This window comes from Podarcis liolepis, assembly GCF_965112155.1.
Source record: "Podarcis liolepis genome assembly, chromosome: 4".
NCBI classification, from domain to species: Eukaryota; Metazoa; Chordata; class Lepidosauria; order Squamata; family Lacertidae; genus Podarcis; species Podarcis liolepis.
Window position 1 is genome coordinate 96,698,780 of NC_139558.1, and position 16,474 is coordinate 96,715,253.

The 16,474-nt window shown below is 48.1% G+C and overlaps 1 protein-coding gene across 2 annotated transcripts in view; it reads left to right on the top strand.

Moving 5' to 3' along the window:
• PAK1 (p21 (RAC1) activated kinase 1) overlaps positions 1-16,474 on the top strand; it is a 101,063-nt gene that overhangs the window by 42,832 nt on the left and 41,757 nt on the right. For both annotated transcript variants that reach the window (XM_083499710.1, XM_083499711.1), the window contains one exon: positions 15,554-15,764. In XM_083499710.1, coding sequence (XP_083355836.1) covers positions 15,575-15,764 — 190 coding nt within the window. In that variant the 5' untranslated portion in view covers positions 15,554-15,574. The remainder of the gene's footprint in view (positions 1-15,553; positions 15,765-16,474) is intronic.

A 16,474-nucleotide genomic window follows, 5' to 3' on the forward strand; every position in this document is an offset into this window, starting at 1 on the left:
TTAGTGTTTTTATGGAGCAGTCAAGTAATTTCGTTGTCCCCGAAGGGGGCAATGACAATAAAGATGATATTATTATTATTATTATTATTATTATTATTAGATGCCGGAAGGAGGCGTACAAGGCGCCATCCAACCGCCTTAGGGACTCAGTTCCAGGTTTTCGTAGGGTTGACGTAGGGAGATATCCACAAGACAGTGGAAGTTTAGGATAAGTGTTTTCCTTCTGCTAGATGGGTTCCTTTCCCAGGTGGATGAGACCCATCTGCCCCTCACATTTACAGCTTGTGCAGAAGCCGCCTTTGGTCTCGTCCGCTCCATCTAGGCAGAGTGAAGATGGTCTCCAACTCCTGCTCCTGTAGACTGACATACGGTTTCTGGTTCTCCTACCCGGTTTTTGCAGCAGGGACCTTGCATTAAGCCTTCCTCTGAACGGAAGGCCACTGGGGCAAAGCTTCAAAACATTAGCTGGAGAGAGAAGCGTCCCTTGACAGGCGAGGCTAAGAAATGCTGGGTGCCTGCCCAGTGATAGCCTTTCGGTGAATGGCGGGGTACAGGGTTTTGCTGAGTGAGGTGCTTTATAATTAGAAACGCTCAGCTCCATCCAAGCAGCCCTCTTGGGAAGGGATGTCAGCTAAGAGAATAATGTCTCTGCACCTCTGCCGGTTGGCTGAAGCCAGGGCCGTTGCTTGCAGAAATCGGATGAAACCAGGACTCTGTTAAATGGGGGCTGTGGAAGCTAGCAGGGCTGTGTTTGTGCTCAAGGAGGTAGTTAGGAAGTTGGCAGTAGCAGCATGGGAGCTTTTTGGTGGAAGGTTGTTGTGGTTTTTCTTCTCTGTTGAGGGTAAAAGGTGAAGGGACCCCGGACCATTAGGTCCAGTCGCGGATGACTCTGGGGTTGCGGCGCTCATCTCGCTTTATTGGTCGAGGGAGCCAGCGTACAGCTTCCGGGTCATGTGGCCAGCATGACTAAGCCGCTTCTGGCGAACCAGGGCAGTGCATGGAAACGCTGTTTACCTTCCCGCCGGAGCGGTACCTATTTATCTACTTGCACTATTTATCTACAAGTCCTAGGTTTAACCCACAATGTCACCCGCGTCCCTATCTGTTGAGGGATCTCTGGATAAACCTGCCAAGTTTGTGCCAGATGTAATCTTGGTCATGGTTTCTGGACGCGAGCCATGCCCCAATTAACCAGAAAATAAAACTTCCAGGTTTTATTAAATGATAGTTTACTGGTAGAGTTGCAGCAGGAAACCATGGCTGCTTCCAAACTAAAAGGTAAAGGGCCCCTGGATTTAAGTGGGATATCCTGGAATTACAGAAGCAATTCCTGGCTTCTGACTGGATCCCAGAATGTTTTTTTGTTCCAGCGCTCTGGTGAGTCTGCTGGCTCTCATGGGACCCCAAAAAATCTGAGCATCCCAATTTGGATCACTCGGATGTTGATGGGTATGGTAAAGTAAAAGGCAAAACGTAAAGGACCCCTGGACAGTTAGGTCCAGTCAAAGACGACTACGGGGTTGCGGCGGTCATCTCACTTTGAGGCCGAGGGGGCCAGCGTTTGTCCACAGACAGCTTTCTTGGTGATGTGGCCAGCAGGACTAAACCGCTTCTGGTGCAACGGGACACTGTGATGGAAACCAGAGCGCACGGAAACGCTGTTTACCTTTCCGCCGAAGTGGTACCTATTTATCTACTTGCACTGGTGTTCTTTTGAACTGCTAGGTTGGCAGCAGCTGGGACAGAGCAATGGGAGCTCACCCCGTTGCCAGGATTCGAACCGCCAACCTTCCGCTCAGTAAGCCCAAGAGGCTCAGTCGTTTAGACCACAGCGCCACCCGCGACCCGCTTCCTAACTAGCATGTTGGTTTCATATACAGTGGTACCTCAGGTTACAGATGCTTCAGGTTACAGATGCTTCAGGTTACAGATTCCGCTAACCCAGAAGTAGTATCTTGGGTTAGGAACTTTGCTTCAGGATGAGAACAGAAATCATGCGGCGGCAGTGGGAGGCCCCATTAGCTAAAGTGGTACCTCAGGTTAAGAACAGTTTCAGGTTAAGAACGGACCTCCAGAACGAATTAAGTTCTTAACCTGAGGTACCACTGTATATCTAAACACAAGTTGTTTCCTGAAGAAAGAAATAGTCTCAAGTGTTTCATTATATGTAGCCAAAATCCTACATATAAAGGATGCGTGTAAAGGTTGCATAACTCGTCTCTGCTACTGTCTCGCTTGGTCACGGGGGGATGCCTTGTTCGTTGGGTGAAAAACTGGCGATTCCTCGGCAAGGGTACAACAGCTACAGCTGAGATCTTTTGCAGGATTGGTCAGGAAGCATTTCTTAGTTAGCAGGTTTAACCTGCACTTAAATAAAAAAAGAAAGACAAAAACTCGCATATGAAAGAAATGAGATTAGCTCAGCAGTTCTGTCTGCATCTAGGCGTGCATGAATTATAAATGCTGTGCTTTTATGAGTGCTGGTGAGACTCCAACAATCAATATGCTTTAGATATCCTTATCTGTGTGCCCTTTAGATACCCTGTACCTGAACTATATGCTGCTGATGAAATGGTGAGGGCCACAACTTACGTGATTTTCAGACAGAATTAAATGAAGGATATCGGTCTGTCAAAGCTATTAGCTGCATCACCGAAACAGAGCCTCCATATTCAAAAGCAGTTTATCCTGTGTACTGACAACACACTGCTCTTCAGAGCATGGGTCTTTATGTACCCAAAATGGCCGTGTCAACACAGAACAAGGAGTCGACGGCTGACTTGAGGAACAACGGCACCATTTTCAGAAGTACAAAAAGTGGTTTGGGGAAAAAACCCAAGCGGGATGTGGAGACGAAGGACCCCTGGGAGGTCTTCATGCTCAGTGTATGAGGGATTCTCGCTGATTCTTGAGTGGGAGGGAATGGGAAACCATGGGGTACGTAATGGAGTGTTCTGGAAGTGGGCATGGCTGGCTGGAGGGAACGCTGAGCAGCAGGAGCCTGCAGTGAAACGCTTTATTGCAGACCACACATATACTTTTGAAATTTTCAGGGGAAAGCCATTGTTTCCGTGTTCTGTGTAGCAGATGCTTCTGGCTGACTATTTCTTTAGAGGTAGATTCTTGGACTGGAGATGTAATCGCCATCTTCAGATGTCTGAAGGGCTATCACGTTTTGCTCTGGAGCAGGGGTCAGCAACCTTTTTCAGCTGTGGGCTGGTCCACCAACCCTCAGACCATGTGGTGGGCCGGACTATATTTTGAAGGGAAAAAAAAAAGGAACAAATTCCTATTCCCCACAAATAACCCACAGATGCATTTTAAATAAAAGCACACATGCTACTCATGTAAAAACACCAGGCAGGCCCCACAAATAACCCAGACATGTATTTTAAATAAAAGGACACATTCTACCCTAAACGGCCTTGGCCCAGTATACCTGGAGGAGCGTCTCCACTCCCATCGTTCAGCCCGGACACTGAGGTCCAGCTCCGAGGGCCTTCTGGCGGTTCCCTCATTGTGAGAAGGGAGGTTGCAGGGAACCAGGCAGAGGGCCTTCTCGGTGGTGGCTCCTGCCCTGTAGAACGCCCTCCCATCAGATGTCAAAGAGATAAACAACTACCTGACATCTAGAAGACATCTGAAGGCAGCCCTGTTCAGGGAAGTTTTTAATGTGTGACATCTTAGTGTATTTTTGGTCTTTGTGGAAGCCGCCCAGAGTGGCTGGGGAAACTCAGCCAGATGGGCAGGGTACAAAGAATAAATTATTATTATTATTATTATTATTACTCGTGTAAAAACACGCTGATTCCTGGACCGTCCGCGGGCCGGCATGAGAAGGCGATTGGGCCGCATCCGGCCTACGGGCCTTAGGTTGCCTACTGTCAGGGAACTGACATCAGAGGCACGGGAGAAGGAGAGGGTCTCTGATTCTGCAGGAGAAGGTCCCAGCGCTAGGGGGAGACTCAGCTGGGAAGAAGGGGAAGAGAATGAGTGTAACACCAGGGATCCAGGAGAGCAACGGGACAGGGAGGTGCAGGGGCTCCAGGACTCTTCATTGGAAGTTAGCAAGGAGAGCCCAGGCACCCCGCTGCCCACGCCCACCCTGCGCAGGAGACTCCCGCGCAGTGAGAGGCGGAGACGCTTGGGCGTCAAACAGCTCTTATGTTGGCAGCGCTTTAAGAAACGCCCACAGACAGATTCTACGAGTGACTAAGGGCAGCCACGCTGAGATGGGCTGTGCAGTCCGGAGGGTTTAACCAGGCAATCCAATGCTCAAACGGGGCAGGATTACACACGAGTAACTCCCAACCACTACACCTACCCATGAGGGTAGGAGCCAAACCGATGTATTCAAGTTAGAAGAAAGCAGATTCCAGCTTAACATCAGGAAGAACTTTCTGACAGTAAGAGCTGTAAGACAGTGGAATGGTCTCTCTCTGAAGGTTATGGACTCTCCTTCCTTGGAGGTTTTTAAGCAGAGGTTGGACGGCCACCTGTCATGGATACTTTAGTTGTAATTCCTGCATTCCAGGGGGTTGGACTAGATGACCCTGGGATCCCTTCCAACTCTACAGCAGTGTTTCCCAACCGGTGTTCCGCGGCACACGAGTGTGCCGTGAGACGTTGCCTCGTGTGCCGCGAGATGCCTGGAGGGAGGCGGGCGAGTCGGGCGGCGAGAGGCGGGGCGGCGGCGGCGAGGAGAGGCTGCGTCTCCTGCTGCTGCCTGGCGCTCCTCCTCGCAGCCGGCAGCGCTGCCTGGGCGCCTCCGCGCGACTCTGCCTCGCTGGGTTTGGTCTCCCAGCAGAGATGGGTCACACGCGCACCTCCCTCCCTCCCTCAGCCTGCGCGGAGGGAGAGCCAGAGAGAGGCATCGCTCCTGCGCGGCGGGAGAGGGAGCAGCCGGAGCGATGCCCCAAACGAACGCATGGGACCGGAGGGGAAATCCTCTCCGAGGAGGATTGAGCGCAGCCGAGAGAAGCCTTTCGAGGAGCTGCCGTGTCCCCTGGAAACCCCCTTCCCAGCTCTGCCTGCCTGCCTGCCGTGGGGCTCGTATCGCCCTTTAAAGGGCGCGGGAAACTAGAAATGTGGGGACTTGGGGTTTTCCTCAGGCTGAATTCCGAGCTGAATTCCGAGCGAGGGACTGAGGGACGGCGGCAACTGAGGCGGCGGCGAGGATCCGCGTCGAGCCGGGGGCGGCTCCGCGGTGGTGGTGCCGAGCGGCGGGGCAGCGCGTGCAAAACGGAGGAGCGCGAGACAGCGGAGGAGGAGGAGGCCGGCATGTCCGGGCAGCAACAGCAACAGCAGCAGCAGCAACTCCCGGCGACGGCTCCTCAAGCCCCGCCGCCGCCCCCTCCTCCGCCCGCTATCGCCGCCACCACCACAACAGCCGCCGCCGCCTCAGTTGCCGCCGTCCCTCAGTCCCTCGCTCTGCTGCCTCCTCCCACCCCCAAAGCTTGGAGGTTCCCCGGCAAGGGGAAGGGAAAAAACTTTCACTTTTGTGCGTCCTCCCGGCGTGACGCTGCGCGCTGACGTCACGGGGCGGGGCTTTAATGGTGGTGTGCCGCGAGATTTTTTTTCAGTAAACAGGTGTGCCGTTGCCCAAAAACGTTTGGGAAACACTGCTCTACAGTTCCATGATTCAATTCTGTGATTCTGTAACTGTGGTTTGATCCAGCAGGGCTGCTCTTCTGTGCTTGGATGTCTGCATGAAATCTTTTCCGCATGAGATCAGCTGCCAAGTGGGCTCTTCTCCACAGTTCAACCTTAATGGTTTTGGGTTGTTGTTTTTTTACTTTCTCAGCCGAACTTTCAGATTGTGATCTGAATTAATACACACACTTGAAGTATCCAATTTGGTTTTCTTGGCTTCATGTTGATTACAGGACAGGTGGTGGCGACTTTGAAGCTGACGCAGAGGAGTCTAAATTTAGTAGCTTTGGGAGATGTGGTTAAACGTCGCTGTTGAGAATTAATAACGCTCTCCATTTAAATAATGCTTTCAGAGCCAGCCTCGCACACATTATTTGAGTGTGAATGGCAAAGATACTTCAAAAGCTGCAATTATCACTGGTGTTTTGTGCCTTGGATGGAAGGCATCAATTTCTGAGCTTTAATTTCTCAGACTTCTTTTGAAGAACTCTGCTTTACGCAGCATATATATATATATATAGTCCCCGCATTGGTTCATTTTCTGAGGCTTGACCTGGAAGATGATATATGAAGGCAGTGCGATTGTGCCAGAGCATGAAAGAATTGTCCCCGTCTGAGTCGTCGTGAGAAGTTGGCTGCTTAATTGGGTTCTGCCTTTAATATTTACAGATGATGAATTTGTAAGACGACTCTTCCTTTCCCTTTATAGCACTGTGAAAAACACTAAATCTTGCATAGCTCATCAGCCTCTCTGGATTTTTTATTTTTTCTTTGCTTTGTGCCCAGAAGACTTCCAACAAGGATTGTGGGTCTGTGAGGGTGATGTGCTGGGGCAACAATGGGCTTTGCTAAAAGTAAGGATTTGCAGGCAGCGCTGGGATTTCAGCAAAGTGTGAAAGGGACAGCCAGCCTTCCTCTGCCATTCCCTGCAAGATGTGGGGCAAGATTAGTTGGGAGGGACCGGTGGGGTGGGGAAGGAACTGCTGAGTCTGCGCCCCCACCAAGCAGTAAATGTATCTTTTTATTTTTTTTTATTTCAATTTATATTGAAGTTTACAAGAAAAGAAGAAAGAGAAACAAAGAACAATACATAACACCGTAAATACATTTATACACATGTTTTCCAAAATGCAAACTAAAAAAAAGACAAAAATTATTGGTTATGAAAGGTATTTTTTTCTTTTCTTTTAATCAATAATATTACCCAATTCATGCTTCAAACCTTACAATATATAAATCCTAGTTAAAATAATACAAAAGTCTTCCACCGCATTCACCGCACGTCTCTTAGTTATCTCGCTCGCCTTTCCATCTGTTCTCCAATCATTTCCCTTCCTTAGGTTCTTTCATAATCCGTCAAATCTTTATGTTCTCTATATTCTCCACAAGGTAAGTCTTAGCACAACCAAACTTTTGTATTTGAGCCCTGCTTGTATAGATATTCATTTAAGCGTTCCCATTGATTCTGAAATATAGTTTTGGGTTTATGCCTTATTAAATCCGTCAATTTTGCTAACTCCAGGTACTCACATAGTTTACTTAACCATTCCCCTTTTGTTGGGAAATGTATCTTTGTCTGCAGACGGCGTTCGAAATTCGCCAGGCACCAGGTGCATTTTGCACTTGGCTGTCGGCCCTTGCGACCAAGTGAAGATGCCCGGGGGCCAGGATGGCGCCTCGTGTCTCCACCATCTGGAGGTGCTTGCCTGGGGATCCTTGGATCGGGACCGTTTTCACACACGAAAAACACACCCTGTAGCCTTCTATCCTTGATATTTTATCTGCACAGTCAGAACAAATATCAGGAACCAAATTCATATTGAAAAATGCAACTTTTGAGCTGTCTGGCCCCAAAATGGCAACTAGACATTCTGTTTTGGCGACTGTAACCCTGGTTTAAGGAGTCGCTTGGCACCTAGTTTATATATCTGAGTTTCTAACACTGCTTGCAGAAGGTCTCAGGGCTAATCCTCAGTATCTGCACTTTAAGAAAGATCGGGTTAACAGGTTTTATTACAAAAGAATTTCATAAATAGACTGGAAAGAGAAGTTGCTGAATTGCAACTTATTACCAACTTATTACCAAACTTAAAACCATGGAGAGACCTGGTCTGAATAGATACCCTGGATTCTTATCTTATTATACATGATAAATATAAATATCCATTTAATAAATATAAATATAAACATAAATATACATTTTTAGCCATCTCAACCATTGCTTTTTCCTGTAAGACCAATTGCAGTCATTAACAGTCATCAACAGGTTTACCACACCTATCAGCCAATCACCCATTCCCACCACCTTTCTGAGTACAGTGGTGCCTCACAAGACGAAAAGAATCCGTTCTGTGATTCTCTTCGTCTAGCGGTTTTTTCGTCTTGTGAAGCAAGCCCATTGACGGATTAGTGGATTAGCGCTATTAGCGGCTTTTAGCGGCTTATCTGCTGATCGGATCAGCTGATAAGCGGCTTAGCGGCTTAGAAAAGGGGGGGAGGGAAAAAACCCAGCAGGAACTCGCAAGACAATGTCGTCTTGCGAAGCAAGCCCATAGGAGATTCGTTTTGCGAAGCACCTCCAAAACGGAAAACTCTTTCGTCTAGCAAGTTTTCTGTCTTGCGAGGCATTCGTCTTGCGGGGCACCACTGTAATACCCCTCCCCACCCTCTCACTATATATAAGGGACTGGTGACTTCTCTTTCAGTGTGTCTGAAGAAGTATAGTGCATGCACACAAAAGCTCATACCAATAACAAACTTAGTTGGTCTTTAAGGTGCTACTGGAAGGAATTTTTTTTATTTTGTTTTGACTACGGCAGACCAACACGGCCACCTACCTGTGACTAGGTGATGGCTTAGAAAGAGATCCATTCACTTCAAAGGAGAGAAGTATACTAATGGCCATTATTCATGTAAGCATAGCCAACCTGCAAGTCCAAAGTCAAGACTTGATTTTCATAGACCTGGGGTTCTAAACAGGTACCACAGTGCCTTCAGATACCCAATAGCGCCTGCCAAGGCCCCTTGCCTTTCTGAATTGTTAAATTTTTGCTTTTGTGTGCATGTGGAGGAGCGAGGGCTGGTAGCTTCTTCTTCTTCTTCTCCTCCTCCTTCTTCTTCTTCTTCTTCTTCTTCTTCTTCTTCTTCTTCTTCTTCTTCTCTTCCTCCTGTTTGGGGGAGAGGTTCTGAGAATCACCACTATATTTCTTCCGTGAACTGAATATTTTTGTGATTCCCACAGCAGTTTCTGGCGTTTCCAAGCATGTCTCTGGTCTGGAAAAAGGTGGCCATCCCTGAGATGGGGGATAATAACCTGTTATCCTGTTAATAACCCCCATTCCACCCCATTTTTAAGTTCCTTACTCCCTTGCAGTTCTGAGACTGCATGCAATTGCTGGCATGGTTCACCTTCCATCGTTAGACGATGTCGGCTATTGAATGAGCATTCAGTCTGATTGTTCATGGGGAGGTTGGACGATGTTGCGCCAAAGTGTCACCTCACACTTTCCAGTGCCTCTGCCCCACCCTCACTGCCCTTAAAAGTGAAAGTCCAATCTTTTTGGGGAAGTGGATTTGTTGCCCAACTCTCCATCCCCAAATCCACTGCTCCGCCTGAATTTTGTGGTCTCCGATTGAATCCCACCCAAAAAGTGTGGCAGTCCGGAAGCGCCCCATGTCACAAGCATAGCTGTCAACCGTCCCTTATTTGGCGGGAAAGTCCCTTATCCCAGCGCCGTGTCCCGCTGCTGTCCCTTATTGATGATGTCCCTTAAATTTCCCGGGTTTCAAAGGAAGCAGCTCCTCTCTCTCCCTCCCTGCCGGCCAGGGAGGAGGGAGGCTCCAACTGTGTTGCTTGGCTGCATTGCTCACCCAATAAGGAGTCTAAGAATGACTGGGGGGTGGAGCTTGCATGCCTTGTGCCGATCAAATGGGCCGCGTTGCTGGGGACTCGCCTTTGCTCAGCGCTTCCCAGCGGAGAGGTGACGGTGGTTTTCCTTGCTGCATCCCCTTTGCCAGGTTGCTGCGCTGTGGGAACCACCGCTTGAGGCTTCGTTTGGCTGCTGGCTGGGCTTTCTGCCTTTGGCTTGGAGGGGCTCAGAAGTTGAACATACCTGTGCTGGGAAAATCCCTTATTTGGGCTGCTGATCCCTTATTTTCGAGGCTGCTGGTCCCTTACTTTCAAATCTGTAAGTTGACAGCTATGGTCACAAGTGATGTATTTTATTGACAAACACGACAGCGCGTTTTAAAATGCAGCCGAGGAGAACTCCCCGGAAACTTTTCAAGCAGCTCCGCTTCTCTGTCTCCCCTTTCCCCAATCCACCTGTGCCTCCAGCTGTCAGTTTTCGTTTTTCTCTGGCGTGAGATCACGCTGGGGGAATGTCTAAGGTGGCTGGCAGCCAGGGGCGTGAACAGCAGGAGAGGGAGAAAGTTGGTGTCTGAAACACCCACCTGGACAGCGGAGCTTGCTGGAGAATGCTTTCATTTGCCAGGGAGAGAACTTTGCCCAGTGAACAAATCCCTTCCTGCGGGGATTTCCTAATAGAAAAATGTCCCGGGTGCTGAGAATCAATTACGGTGCCGCTCGTTTAAAATGCCTCCTGCGCCGGTAAATCAGGAATGGACAACTCTGAGCTTGGAATCCTGTAGGATGCCAGCTTGGGTGAAGTTTTTGGTACTGTGTTTTTGGATTTTGCAAGGGTGTGTGTGTGTATAAGATTTTGCATGGGTTTGGAGAAAGAGACTAGGGAGAAAACTTCTGACATAACGCTAGAACTTTTGGACACCCAACGAAGCTGATTGTCAGAAGGATCAGTACAGGCAAAGGAAAAGACTTCTTCCTGCGGCGCGTAGTTCAACTGTGGAACTCACTGCCACAAGAAGTAATGGTTGGCTTTAAAAGAGGGGTAGATAAGTTCACGGGGGATAGTGCTATTGATGGCTACTAGTCATGCTCTCCATGTCCTGCCCATTGCATGCTCACGGAGTCCCCTCAGCCATCCAGTTGGCCGCAGTGAGAACAGAAAGTTAGGTGGGCATTGGCCAGATCCAACAGGCCTGTTCTTCCCATCTTGTAACCATCCAAAATACATTTTCGTTATGTGAATAAATGCAGTGCAGCTTACATAAGTAGCACACACCTGATTCTTTTATTTAAGACAGTTTCTCCCTTTTAATTCCTCCCCATCAGCCATGGATATGTGAAAACAACAACAACAACAAATTTATTTATACCCCACCCTCCCCTGCCAAAGCTGGGCTCAGGGTGGCTAACACCAGTACAATTCAGGGAAACATAAGGGTAATAATATTAATTTATTTATTTATTTATTTATTTATTTATTATTATTATTATTATTATTATTATTATTATTATTATTATACTATATTACTTATACCCCGCCCATCTGGCCGGGCCTCCCCAGCCACTCTGGGCGGCTGCCAACAGAATATTAAAAACACATTAAAACCTCAAACATTAAAAACTTCCCTAAACCGGGCTGCCTTCGGATGTCTTCTAAAAGTCAGATAGTTGTTTATTTCCTTGATATCTGAAGGGAGGACGTTCCACAGGAGGGCGCCACCACCGAGAAGGCCCTCTGCCTGGTTCCCTGTAACCTTGCATTTTGCAGCGAGGGAACACACAAAAAACAAACACGCAAAATTAGTTTCACTTCATCACATAATACAGGCAAGGAATTTGGATCCCTGGTGTTAGAATGCAGCGTTCCAACAACCATAAAGGTTAAGGGACCCCTGACCATTAGGTCCAGTCGTGGCCGACTCGGGGGCTGCGGCGCTCATCTCGCTTTACAAGCCAAGGGAGCCGGTGTACAGCTTCCGGGTCATGTGGCCAGCATGACTAAGCCGCTTCTGGCGAACCAGAGCAGCGCGCGGAAACGCCGTTTACCTTCCCGCTGGAGCGGTGCCTATTTATCTACTTGCACTTTGACGTGCTTTTGAACTGCTAGGTTGGCAGGAGCAGGGACCGAGCAATGAGAGCTCACCCCGTCATGGGGATTCGAACCGTTGACCCTTTGATCAGCAAGTCCTAGGCTCTGTGGTTTAACCCACAGCGCCACCCGCGTTCTTCCGACAACCATGGCGTTCATTAAATTCAAGCAAGTTTTTGACCTTATGGCAGCGGAGGCTGTTATGCCCTGATGCTTGGGGAAAACATCAGCAAGGCTGAGCCAAACTTTAGCTGGGTGAGAGGTAAGCAAACACCAACGTTCTCCCTAGATGTTTTCCTCTCTCTCTCCCGCCTCCTTCACACACCGCCCCCCCCCGGCCATGTTCTGCAGAGGCAAAGCAAATTATGCAAAATAAACCGGGCTGCTTTGCATATCTGATTTGAGATTGCTGTGTTTGCGTGACCTTGGGGCACACTCTGAATGCTTTCCTACACTGGTTCCCGTTTTGGTGGGAGCGGCGGTTTTCAGATTTCTCCTCATCGTGCCGAGAATCCTTCCTAAGTGATAATATATAATAATTTATTATTTGTACCCCGCACATCTGGCTGGGCTTCCCCAGCCACTCTGGGTGGCTTCCAACAAAGATTAAAAATGCATTAAAATGTCACACATTAAAAACTTCCCTGAAGAGGGCTTGGTCCTCTGCCGGGTGATGGAAGCACTGAATGACCTATGATCTGTGGGCTAATATACCCAAAATATGAGTCCCGGTTGCAAGTATTTATGCAGTGACTCCAGCTTCCTTGGGGTGATTCCCCAGGTAATGCAGTAATCTACAGAAGGTGCCAGAGAGTTAGCAAGTCTGTCTTACCATAACGTAAAAGGTGGCGCTGTGGTCTAAACCACAGAGCCTAGGACTTGCTGATCAGAACGTTGGCAGTTCGAATCCCCGCGACAGGGTGCGCTCCCATTGCTCTGTCCCAGCTCCTGCCAACCTAGCAGTTCGAAAGCACACCAGTGCAGGTAGATAAATAGGTACCACTGTGGCGGGAAGGTAAACGGCGTTTCCGTGCGCTCTGGTTTCCGTCACGGTATCCTGTTGCACCAGAAGCGGTTTAGTCCTGCTGGCCACATGACCCGGAAAGCTGTCTGCGAACAAATGCCGGCTCCCTCCGCCTGAAAGCGAGATGAGTGCCGCAACCCCGTAGTCACCTTTGACTGGACTTAATTGACCAGGAGTCCTTTACCTTTTGCCTTTTACTTTACCGTACCCATTAACATCCGAGTGATCCAAATTGGGATGCTCAGATTTTTTTGGGTCCCATGAGACCCAGCAGACTCACCAGAGCGCTGGAACAAAAAAACATTCTGGGATCCAGTCAGAAGCCAGGAATGGCTTCTGTAATTCCAGGATATCCCACTTAAATCAGGACAGTTGAGCTGTATGTTTTAACACCTTCTTCCTCACCTTTCTCTAGGTTGAGGTCCTCTTCAGCCACTCAGATACACACACACACACACACACACACACACACACACACACAGTGGTACCTCGGGTTAAGTACTTAATTCGTTCCGGAGGTCTGTTGTTAACCTGAAACTGTTCTTAACCTGAAGCACCACTTTAGCTAATGGGGCCTCCTACTGCTGCCACGCTGCCGGAGCTCGATTTCTGTTCTCATCCTGAAGCAAAGTTCTTAACCTGAAGCATTATTTCTGGGTTAGCGGAGTCTGTAACCTGAAGCGTATGTAACCTGAAGCGTATGTAACCTGAGGTACCACTGTACACACACACACACACACACACACACAAATATAGTACAAAGACAGGAAGAAACACTATGGACAGAACAAGAAGAATAAAGACAGAGTATGAATGCTTCACCTATAGGATTATAAATCATTTAATGTGTTAATGCGAATGGAAATCGCTAAAATTGTAGCTGTGGTATAAGGGTTTGTTTTTCTGACTGGTGTGTAATCGCAATAAGATTATGGAACGCAGAAATTATGTAAATAATCAAACTCTAGCAGGCGGGTGGCCGCATAAATTGTACAATTTGGCATTTGAAAGATTGGCATTATTAATTGTATTATAATTTGGTATTGACATATTGAGGCTTTTATTGGATTATTGCAGTGCTTTTTTCTGGGGGTACGCATACCCCTAAACATTTTGTGAATCTAAGTTTGACCTCATTGAGGGGGCAGTGTTTCAATATGAGTAGGAAAATGAGAGTACACCTAAACATAATTTTTTAAGAAAAAAAGCACTGGATTATTGAAATTGAAAATTAATAAAAAATATTACTGGGGGGAAAGGAACTCAGATATGTAAGTCTCTCTATTAATTCATTTAATCCTCTTTTAAAGCCTCCAAGTTGGCAGCCGTCGCTGCCTGCTGTAGCAGCGAGTTCCATAGTTTAACTAAGTGCTGTGTGAAGAAGTACCGTATTTTTTACTCCATAAGACACTCTTTTTTCTTCCTAAAAAGTAAGGGGAAATGTCTCTGCGTCTTATGGAGCGAATGCGTGGTCCCTGGAGCCGAATTGCCCAGGGGCAAAAAGCAAATCATGCTCTCTTTTTTTGGAAAGAGGGAAGTGGGTGTTGAAACAAAGCCGCTGATCGCAAGCGATCAGGAAGGGAGATAAGGGACGCTAGCGATAAAGGAGGCTGCCTGGGAAGGGGGAGGTAAATACAGCAAACTTGCAAGGAGAGGAGACAGGAAGACTAAAGCAATGAGGAGAGAAATTAGAAGAAAAGGAGGAGCAAAAAACTGCTCCCGCTAAGGAAAAGACACTAAGGCAAACAAGAGGGAAGAGGGTGCTAAAAGGAAGCAGCTGATCAGTAAGCAATTGGAAGGGAGATAAGGGACTCTAGAGATAAAGGAGGCTGCCTGGGAGGGGGGAGGTAAAAGCCCATGGATCCTCAGGATTTTTACATTGGGTCACCCCAAATTCACCATCAGATCACATAGCGTGTCCATGGCTACAGCCTGCACCAAAAAAATCACGCATCCACTGTTTTCTGGGGTTGCAATGGCGCAAAAACCTGGGTACAAAGCACGGAACCACATGGATTCTCAGGATTTTTGCATTGGGCTACCCCAAACTCACCTTCAAATCACCACAGCATGAACCACAAAAATCATACATCCACTGTTTCGTTCAGAATATTTTTTTTTCTTGTTTTCCTCCTCTAAAAACTAGGTGCGTCTTATGGTCAGGTGCATCTTATGGAGTGAAAAATATGGTACTTTTTTACATACATTTCAGGCCAAGCACCGCTGAGGCTTGTTGGGTCTCCGAACTGGGGTGAAAACCCCCCTCTGCTGATAGCTGCCATCTTTGCCAGCTGCTGGCGGCACAAGAGCAGGCACTGCCAGTTTTTCATCTGGCATCCCTAGCCCTGCCATCATCGCCAACTTTTCTCATTTTTGCATGTGGCTAAAAATAGTTGGAGCCACTTGCTTTCTAACCGCTGCCTGACCTGTGGCAATTTAGCAGGGGGAAGCTTTTCCTACTGAATCGATAACTGGAAAAGCTTTGACTTCCTCAACTCTTGCTTGCTGCAGAGATCTTTCAAAGGCACAGGTAGCGGCGACTGCTGGTTGGAAAGCTGGGATCATGAGATTCAATCCATCATTTTGGTTGAATTTTAACTAAACAGTTCTAATTGGATTTTGAATAAATATGCAATTATTCGTGACTGCTTCAAATGTCATTGTGATATTATCTTCCTTAGCAGTTGTGCACACCGCTTTCTGAATAATGCTTTTTATAGGGGAGGGAGCTGTATGCCGGCTCCCTGGGCCAATAAAGCGAGATGAGCGCCGCAACCCCAGAGTCGGCTATGACTGAACCTAATGGTCAGGGGTCCCTTTACCTTTACGACTGTACATGGAAAAATATGTTATACCCGCCTCTGCCTGATTTCCGTGCGCCTCCATTGACCGTGTCCAAACCCCGTGTTTCTTTTGATCCTAGTTGTAGCTGTCGTCGCTGAAGATGTCCAATAATGGCCTAGAAGCAGAAGACAAGCCCCCGGCTCCTCCAATGAGGAACACCAGCACGATGATAGGCAGCGGGAGCAAAGAGGCGGGACCCTTGAACCACGGCTCCAAACCTTTGCCTCCTAATCCGGAAGAGAAGAAGAAGAGGGACCGCTTTTACCGCTCCATCTTACCAGGAGACAAAAGTACGCTGGCTTCATTGTTGTCTTTTGCTCACTCATTGATTTCATTTGAGAATTGCTCCCCGTGAAACCGCTGTTCTTCCAAGAGGATGTTTTTAAGCAGAGGTTGGGTGACTGCGATTCCCTGCGTTGCCGGGTGTTGGACTAGAGACCTTTGGGTTCCCCTCCAACCCCACCTTTCTAGGATTCTGTGTTTCTAGAGTCTCGGAATCGTGTCGCAGAATTGCAGAATTGGAAGGGACTCCAGGGATCATCTAGTCCAGGCATGTCCAACAGGTAGATAGCGATCTACTGGTAGATCGCCGGGTGTTCCTGGTACATCCTGGTTGATCTCTGGCCCTGCAGCGATCTTCTTACAAAAAAGCACCCCCCCCAAACTTTGGCTTACTAAAAAAAGCTCCACAACTTAAATATCTGAAGGAGCGTCTCCACCCCCATCGTTCTGCCCGGACGTTGAAGTCCAGCTCTGAAGGCCTTCTGGCTGTTCCCTCACTGCGAGAAGCCAAGTTACAGGGAACCAGGCAGAGGGCCTTCTCGGTGGTGGCGCCCTCCCTGTGGAACGCTCTCCCAGCAGATGTCAAAGAGAAGAACAACTACCAGACTTTTAGAAGACATCTGAAGGCAGCCCTCTTTAGGGAAGCTTTTAATGTTTGATGCATTACAGTATTTTAATATTTTGTTAGAAGCCGCCCAGAGTGGCTGGGGAAGCCCAG